The 10,075-nt window shown below is 44.8% G+C and overlaps 1 protein-coding gene across 1 annotated transcript; it reads left to right on the forward strand.

Annotated features, from left to right (window-relative positions):
- Positions 1-9,063: 9,063 nt before the first annotated feature.
- LOC110870219 (uncharacterized protein At1g43920, Chloroplastic-like) lies at positions 9,064-9,408 on the forward strand. Its single transcript, XM_022119419.1, has one exon. The coding sequence runs from the start codon at positions 9,064-9,066 to the stop codon at positions 9,406-9,408; it is 345 nt and encodes a 114-aa protein (XP_021975111.1).
- Positions 9,409-10,075: the final 667 nt, after the last annotated feature.

Genomic DNA, 10,075 nt, shown 5'->3' on the forward strand with positions numbered 1-10,075 from the left:
ATGGAATGCACAACAGCTTCGACGCTGTTATATGTAAGCCATGTTCTTACATTTCTCTATGTAACCTATCGGGCCGCAGGCCATTTGCAAATAAATAAATAAGCAATTTTATACATTATTGTTTGTTATTACTATTACAAATGCGTGTTCCACTTTGCGGTATCCCAAAAACAGATTGGCAAAATCTTCATTCGCGATACCCATACAAAGTGGTAACCACACACAAATATTGTAATAGGCCAGCAAAAGGCAAAAAGACTTGCATATTATCCGGCCGGATAAACAAGTTTTTGTTAAACACTTAACACAATTCCTGAGCCCAAAAAGGCAAACAATGGAATTGACGCGGACTCATACGACAAAGGTATGGAGTACACTTGACCCCATTCACAAATGGGTAGAGTTCCGGATATATAAGCTTTTACAAAGCTTACACAATTCTAAAACCCTAACGCTGGTAAATACAGAATTGACGCGTACTCATACAACAAAAGTATGGAGTATACTTGACCCCGTTCATAAATGGGTAAAGTTACGCATACATACGTTCAGACATGCAAGAATTAAAAACACTTGTACAAACTGAACAAAGAAACTTTATATTCAAAAAATTCAAGCACCCACATGATGCTTAATGAATTTACATAAAGTTCCTATTCTATACAAGAGGAATACAAAAAGGAGGCACACTAGCCAACCTAAACCCTATTTGTACCGCTGGTTCCCGCATCTCCTCCGGCACCACCAGCGGGTTCTTCCTCTTCCGCATCCGGATAAAGCATCCGCAAGCGGTCAACATAGTCCGCAGCCTCCAAACAATCGTCCAGTTCCCCTACACAGGCAAGGGGCGTATCATAAAAGGAGGCTACGGCCGCTTCAGGCGATTCGGTATCCACATCACGGAACCCGGATCGCTTATCAGTATAACCGCCTGCGGATAATACATTGATATGCCCAATGCAGCGGTTATAACCAGCTTTAAAGCCAGCATCGCGCGCACGTTCCTTAACCAGGTCCAAACCAGATGCGGTCTCAGGGGCATTCATGATAGCCTCAACAATCTGCAATAAAAGGATCATAAGTCTGGATACTAACCAAGCAAATGTAAAGGCAAGGATACTTACACGCGCGATACCGTGAGTCCGCAACCACTCACGGTCAGCCTCCAGCTGGTTAAAAGAGGACACCAAGGCATCCTTGGCCTCAGCAGCGGCGTCAGCCCGTTCTCCGCAACAGACACGCGGGCAGTAAGGTCTGTAACCGCGACCTCCCGGGCCTGAACCTCAGCCTGTCAAAAAACAGTAAACAGTTTACACGATAAACATTTACGAAACAAGGAAGAAAGTAACAAAGTTAAAGAAACATACCTGCAGGCTGGCAACAACTTTGCCAAACGAGTGCGCTCCGCATTCGCCTCTTCAAGAGCCTTAGAAGAACGGCTCTCCTTCTCTGCAGCCTCTTCAACGGCCTTTGCAGCACGCGCCCCGGCTTCCTTGGCTTCCTCGAGCGCCTTCAGGGCCTCGGCCTTCGCCTGCTGCGCTTTAACAGCAATGGCCTACGCTGCAGCTTTTTCTTTACCCAAGGCAACGTTCGCTGCCTTGGCGTTCGTTAACTCCTGCCGAGCATAAAACAGAGTGTCATTCTGCTTAGCCCAGGATTCATTCCACTTCTTGCGCTCATTGGACATTTTTTCATTCCAACTCTTGCGCTCATCAGCAAGAAGCTTAGCAAGGGAACGCACCTGTTTCAGCTGGGCAGTGGCAGCCCATTCAGAAGTCTGCTTCTGCTTCTCAAAAGCAGCCTTGTCCTTCTCGAGCTGCTCCGCACCCGCACGAGCAGCCTCGACCAACTTCTCCGCCTCGGCCCGCATGCGAACAGCTTCTTCCTCGCGGCGGCCCAGCACCTTATAATCTTCCAAAATGGCATTTGCCACAATGGAAGTCCCTACCAGCATTGTTGAGAGCTGGTTTATACGCAGCTCTCGGGGTGCGGCACGGGCACGCTCGACTTCAAAAGGAGTGCCCAGACCACCCAGAATCTCCTTGCATGCCGCAGGGTCATTAGAAATATCGTCCCCCTGCATAACAGTCCAGGGGGGTCGGTGATACACCATACTGCGACCCTGGGAGTATGTGCGGTAATAATACTCCAACTCAGACTCCCCAGGCTGAATTGGAGGCCCATCATAACCCGCACCACCGGCATCAGCACCGGTACCCTTCTCACCAGCGGGAGACTTCTGCGGCTCAGCATCCTACTGCCGCACCTCAGCATCAAACTTCTGCTTACCAGTATCTGAAAACCTCAAGTCCAATCCATCACCCTCATTAGGAGAGATCAGATTGTCCGAGGAATCCACAGTGTCGAATATCCGGTCAGCAGTCGTTTCCACCGTTTTCTCCAAGGGGGGATCGCGAACCGGCCCAATAAAAGGGGCCATAGGCTCCCTGGGCACGACAGTCTCCTTCGATACCCCCGCACCCGCAGCAGCGGTATGCAGAGGAGACGAAGGGAAGTCAAAGAAAGAATACCCTGCATCTCGGGATTCTGCAACACAAAGAGTATCAATGATTATTCCCACCTATTGTACATACAAAACAAGGAAAAGGGATATACTTACCAGCAGCAACTGCAGGTTTCTTTTGCGCCGGAGCAACTCTCTTGGTCTGCAGTCTCCGACGTTTCGGTCCACCACCACCAGCAGCCTTCTGCTCTGGTCCTCTTTTCTCACCAACCACGGGGGGAACCACAGCAGTTCCACCCGCAGCCGCACCACTACCTATAACACCCAAACCCTCAAGGGTGTCAGATACTACCACGTAATCGGTATATCCCCGAGAACAAGATCGATAGGTACCTGCGGCTTCAGAAACTGAAGAAGGGGCAGCTGAGCCTTCAGCACTCCCCTTGCCACGACCCCGCACGGTCTTCTTCACCGTTTTCTTCTCCACAGTCTTTTTGGGGACGCGTTTCTCAAATTTCCCCAAATCCGCAAGGATACCTGGATTGACACAATCAACAAAACCAGTCAAAAAGATAAACTGAAAAAACTAATGCCACGTACGACATACCTCTTGCGTCTCCCAGCACCGGGGCATCCAGTACCGCACGCGACGGTACGCGGAAGTTGCTAAGAATTTCAAGGTTGAAGCCTTTCTTCAGCTCAACCGCAATCAGTTCAACCTGGCCCTCGAAATCGGGCTCAAACATTCTCCACAAGCCAACCGCATCCGCTGATACATGCATGCAGGTTACTACAAGGCTTAGGAAGTAAGGAAAATAACAAAGTGTAAAGAGCTTACCACCACCCTTTTCCCGCAAAACGGGCCTTTCCTTCCTATCTGGTCTCGAGAGCATCATCCGCAATATCCACAGTTGATCGTTATCCAACTTCTTGAGTTCAATAGGCCGCAGCCTAGAGAACCAATCCACGGTCTTTGCGGTAGCAACAGGAATATCTTCATCAGAAACTCCAACGTTGACATTCCTGAAAGACATGGTAGCATAGACCGCACAGGCTTTCACATAGAAGAACCTCTTCTTCCAGCCTGTCACACCCTTAGGGGGCGTCATCAACTCCAAGCTCCCATGCCGTTGAGTAAACGAGAAAAAACCGGTGTTCACCGTCAACTGGTAGAACCGCCGGAAATTTTCCACGGTAATGGGCAAGCCATGAGCACGGAATGTGTATTCAAAGTTCCTAATTCGGAACATTCCAAAAGGACTAAGTTGGGAGATATGGAGATGATAATACTCCAATACCTCCGCAACAAACACCGTCACCGGCAACCTAAGGTTGCCGTCGGTGAAAAAATCAGCCCACAAGGTTATATAACCGGCCGGAGCATCGGCACCGGTGTCCCCCACTTGTGGGTAGGTAGCATCCCAATCTTTGGCCATCTGCACAGTGGCCATCAGGAGTTTAAAACCACCCTTTGACCACTTCAACACCGGTAACCCACCACCGGGAACGTCAACGTCATCATCTTCGTCTTCATCAGCCGATACTACCGGCTGTTCAGGGTTTTCACCCTCCACATTGTGTGGATTTGATGGTTCAGCCATTAGAAAATATCAGAGATATGAAAGAACGTGAGTAGAAAAACCAAAACCCTCACTGGAACTTCAAGGAATTTCGTCGGAGAAGACAAAGAACAAGTTTTCTCTCACCGGCAAATTTTTGAAATTTCAAACAAGTGAGGGGAAACCACGAACGGTTTCCCCTTATATACCCATCGCAATTAATGCGGAGGGAGAAAACAAATCATCACGTTCAAAAAGAGCGAATCGCATGACACCACGTGTCGAGCGCCGTTTCCGCTGACGGTTATCACGCGCGCGTGGCCGCCCACGCGCCTGACACAAGAGACGTTTACACTCTTCGCTGCAGTGCATTTAATGCCTCGGGCAGTGCAAACGTCCTTTCATTTCAGCACATGCCAGGAAGATCTCACCAACTTCCACCAACTCACACGTGAGATCAGCCACGTATGCAACAAAAAGCGACTACATTATCCAATTATAAGCGGCATGCGGTTTCTCTGGTATACCGCACCATAACCCATACCGCATGTCGTTTTTTAACATACCCCTAAAAATAGGTAAAAATATATATCTATACACTATAAGGGGGTATAATACCTATCCGCACTACCCACGAGCACACGTGGAATATGCGGACATGACACACACGAGCCCGTTCAGGTGTGTCAGATGCTCAGAACCAGCATTGTCCGTTGGACTGAACCGCATCTCAGACACAGGGGAACCGCATTGCCTTCATTCTCTTCAAGCTTCAAATCCCTCCTGTCCGGTTCACAACCGCAGAGGGTACATGAACACCTTCTTTAACAAAAGGAAGGAAGGGAATGCACGCGAACGCACATCAGCAACCCTGTCTCCTGAACCTTCAAGAGTTACATCCGAGCCACACCCGCTTCGAGCAAATGTGGTAATGCAAAACCACAGACACTCACGAGGAGCTACGGACATAACCATAGCTTCCGCAGAGTGGTTGCTACGGAAGAGCCAAGCTCACTCCACATCACCGAGCAATGCTACTGCAAGGCAAACTCGGTATTGGAGCGGGAAGGTAAGTGGCTCCAAAACGAACGCAGATAAGCGCTCTAAACGAGCCCTCGTCGAACAACAAGCGTCCGAACAGCGGTAACAAGTCTGCTTATGACTTTGTTTGCCCGCCTATGGGCCGCATAGAATAAACAATGGTGGGCATACCCTTGCCTATGACCATGTTTATTTACCCATAGTACGAATATACATTGTTCGACCAAACATGGCCAACAATGACGCAACGAGGTAACCGCAAAGAACGTGCGGTTACTAGAGAACTATGACGACGAACACGAAAACCCAACAAAAAAGGGATCGTCGTCTCATAACTAGATGCTGAACATAGAGCTTGAGCAAAGCACTTACAAACATCAACAACTTTTGATCCCAGTCTCAAAGATTGGTCCAAAAGTTTCTTTTCTTCTTCATGCACCAATTCAACAATTGGTATGAAGAAAAGACCACCTTTAAAGGATGGGAAACCTCTACATACCTTCAAACCACCATCTCAGAGGTTGGTTCGAAGTTTGTGCAGCATTACTAACAAGGTCTCCAAGAGACCTTCGGCACAACAACAGGTGGCAAGCCACCTGGTGACATAAATCGGCTGAGAATCTCGCATCAGACGAAGATTCCTTCACCGATACGGAAGAGGCGTCAGATGACCCTTCCAGACCTCCAGCTTGATTTACATACAGAAAAGACCACACATGGTCTAGGATCTTCTCCAGACTCCAAACTACCTTCCAAACACCATAGTCCAGTACTCCTCCCACATACAACTTGTATGTGGCAGCAACACTAGACTGGGGGGACTTGAAGGGGTATGGTCCCAGATCTCGCTTCAGCATCGACCACGAGTGACCATTACCCTTATCAAAACCCCCACTAGCTAACAACCTACTTGTGCCCATGCGAGAACGCGTCGGCACAAGGGTTGAATCCAATCTATCTAGTAACGAAGGAGGACTTACATGGAACATGAGAACGGTAGAGTGATGCGACATAGCATCACATCTGGTGTATGAAAACGGAAGTATTCACAGCGATGCGGCCTCGCACCGCATCCAGTGAACACTTCTATCAATACAAAGAAAGCCTTACCTTAGGCACAGAAGGAGATGAACGTAACGGTGCGGTTGACACCGCACCATACGGGCATTTTCGTCACGACAAGGGATGCAGGCAAGACGACGATGCGGCTAGCACCGCATCTCGCGTATTCCTTGATCACAAGTAGGAGACGCGGTAACTTCAGATGTTACCGCACGTAGCGATGCGGCTTGCACCGCATCCTATGCATTCAACAAGTGGGACTGACACCACAGTGCAAGTGGCACCAATGGCAGTTTCCTGTCAGAGCTACGTAAGCAATGGACTGACGTGGCGTAACCTCCATAACCGACAAGCCTGACACACCTGCAAAGGTGCAGCACGTCGTCAGTCCATCCATCATCATCCTCCTTCACTCCTCGGCTATAAATACCAACCCCAAACCAGGTTTGAGGTATCTCTTCACAACTCTCTCACTACTACTACTATCTTACTTTGCTTCCCATGCAAACTACTGATTCTCACGCCGGAGAGTGGTAACAAGGAGCACCCCCCACCCCATCCTCCTTGTTACGAGTCACGGCTTGTTTCCTTGTGCAGGAGATCAACCACCGGTGATCCAGCCAGCGATCCTCGAGAGGAAGGGATTAACCCTTCTTGACGAGACCAGTGTGTTAACCCAACCCGGTTAACCATTGTTTCATCACAAGTACATTAAACAAAGACAATGGAATTGAAATATATCAACACAAGAACAACATGATGTATAGTGGCTTCGATGAAAGTTACAACTTCACCATACATCCACTCCTTGTTCATCGATCAAGAGTTATCTTCACGATCTTAGTTTTCTCTACTGTATCGGTCAGTGGCGAAACTAGCCCATTAAATTAGGGGTATCCAAAAAAAAATACTGTGCAGTCATACAATAATAAAAAACGACAATACATAAAGAAAGTATAACAAATACCTAATAGATTTGTCATCTTCTTTTTTTCATAGCTTGAAATCGTTCCATCACATCGTCGTCCTTTACATTATGAAAAAAAAAAAATCTTTTTCGACTGCACAAACCATGACATTGTTCAAAAATTCCAGGACCATTCGATTGTGTAAATCCGTCTTGACAAGCTTCAATTTCGAAAAACATTTATCAATTATGAAAGATCACCATAAAAGAAATCAAATTATAAGTCTAAAACAACATATCTATACAAGTCCACCTAACACCAACTTTGACTGTTATAACTTATATATAGCATGCTGTGAAAATAAAATAAATAGAGATACAGAAAGAAAAAAACAACAAAAAAACATATGTTGCATAAATCGAGCAACACTAGAAGGTGTGGTTTACTCTATACTTTTTTTCCTCATTCCATTCGATTGAACAACAATAAATATCGATGATAATTTCTCAAATTATGTTGATACCTCTCTTATATGTGAAACATCATAAAAGAATTTCTAGATAAACTATAAGTCTAAAACATCATCCTAATAGAAATCAAACTATCAATTATGAAAGATTAAGAGGACAATAAAAACTCACAAGAAATCAAATCGCCCGAAGCCCTGAATTGCTGATCAGATTGTCGGACCGGAATCGTTGATCAGATTGTCGCGCGACTATGAGAGACTGCAGAATGCGATTGTGTTGTTGTACGACGTTTGGTTTCACAATAGGACATTGCCGCCCATAATCAATGGTTCAATGGATTATTTTATTATTTTGGCTTTATTAGTTATTACAATTTGGGCTTAATTATAATAAAACTAATTATTTAGGCTTAGTTACTAAACAGGTTTTGGACTTAATGAATAATATCAAGTTTCATAATTTTCTCTTAGGGGGTATCCTTGTATATGTTTAAGGTATCCTATGTATAAAACTGAAAAGAAAAAAAAATTACACTGTGAATACGGGGTTGAGCCGTAGCCCGTGCTACGGCTCGTTCTAGTTCGCCCCTGGTATCGGTGTAAAACACTGATAGAAGCAGTAGCGCAACTTTGAAGGGACGCAGATTTTAAAATTATATAGGTTCGCCACCCCCCCCCCTCCAAATTATTTTGTCTAAAAATCCCCTGCCCATACCAAGTTTATTGTCCAATATGTTTGTACAGTATTTTCGTATTTAGTTAAAAAATGTGAAGAATGGGCTATTAGTAAGTTTTATAATTGTTTATAAACTTTAAGTAAAGTTTGTTACTACTTTATATATAAATCAAAGTTGAGGGTCTTTTTTATGGGCAAGATTCAGTTGTTGATATTCAGACCGCCACAACCATTATCACCACCACTATACCATACCGTTGCCACCACCACACCAGACCGTCGCCGCCACCGCCACACCTTTTTATGTTTTTAAGAGAAGAATCCCCCCACCCACACACACACACAAAATTCGCCTAAAAATCACCCTCATTCAATATAAGAACATCAAGATTTCACTATAGAAGACGAATTCAGCTTAAAGGGTTGTTCCTCGTCAAGGAATTACAGAGTTCCACCATTGGGAAACTTTTACTTCAACTCATCTCCTCACAACTCAAAAATGCGTAGGCTTAGGTAACATTTAAATCCTAACGGTTGAGCTTGTTCTTGAGTTAATTGTCATTTCCGTCCCCGTGGTTTGTTCACTTTTGCCATTTCAGTCCAATTTTCAAAAATGCACCATTTTCCTCCCTGACATAATGGAAACGTGTCACTTCAGTCCAAAAATTAAAACCCAGTTAAGTCAGACAGGTTTAATGAAGGGTAATATTGTCCTTTCATATTTATTTTATTTTCACCTTATTTTATGTCTGACTAATAAATCCCAGCCCCTTTAAAACCCATTCACCTGCAAGTCATTTTATAAACCCTAACCCTAATTCAATCGATCCCCAAAATTCAAGCGGCCCAAAATTCAAAATTGAAGAGCTCCTCGTCTTGAAACAATGGCCGTATGCGTTAATTGTGGTTCTCCAACAATTATCAAGACTTCGTGGGCCTCTGCAAACCCTGGACGGAAGTTCTTCTGCTGCATTACTCGACGGAGGGGATGTGGGTTTGTGGATTGGGAAGAGGGTCCATCGTGTGAAAGGGCAGTTGAAGTCTTTCGACATTTTGCGGTTGTGGCTTATCAAGTTAGGGACTGTGAAGAAGAAGCTTTAAGGATGGCATCTGAAATTAGGCACCATCAAGAACAAGCTTTAGGGATGGCAGTGAAGTATACAAGAATGAAGATGATCTTAATGTTTAGCGGGGGTTTTTTTTTCATCTTATATGTTGTTTTTCACTGAAATATTGGATATGTAATATTAAGATGTTAATGCAGTGGTATAGATTTGTGTTTTGGATGTGTTTTGGATATGTAACGGGGATGTAATGTGGTTCATAATGTACCTATTATGATGTTAATGCAATGGTATGGTTTATGCACCTGCTGAAAATTGTCCGATGCAATGGTATGGTTTATGCACTTGCCGAAATTTGTCTGAGGCAATGTAATCTGGTTTATCTTATGGTTTATGCACTTGCTGAAAATTGTCCGATGCAATTGTATCTTATGGTTTATCAAAAGAGTTATACTAATGTACCTAATAACCAAATGACCAAAATGACCAAATGATCAAAACAAAGACCAAATGACCAAACCTAATAACTACTGAACATAACAGTTAAACTAATGACCATAACATAACAATTTACAAGAGACAACCATTACCATTACCACAAACCAAAAGACAACCTAAGATTGTAGTTTACAAGAGTGATATCACACATGTTCCTGGACATGATACATAACGAACCAATGTACTAAAACATTCAAAAGACATGTTCAAATAGCATAACCAAGACATGTTACTACCAAGCTATTGAACACCAGCCTTGCCTATTCAACATCAGCCCCCTTGCAACTCCTCCTGTTATGGCCCCTCCTCTTACACTTGGTGCATTCCACAGTTT

Source organism: Helianthus annuus, chromosome 8 (assembly GCF_002127325.2).
Source record: "Helianthus annuus cultivar XRQ/B chromosome 8, HanXRQr2.0-SUNRISE, whole genome shotgun sequence".
NCBI lineage: Eukaryota > Viridiplantae > Streptophyta > Magnoliopsida > Asterales > Asteraceae > Helianthus > Helianthus annuus.

Bases quoted from the DNA above. Each gene is read 5' to 3' on its own strand.
- LOC110870219 (XM_022119419.1), top strand. From the start codon at position 9,064: ATGGCCGTATGCGTTAATTGTGGTTCTCCAACAATTATCAAGACTTCG.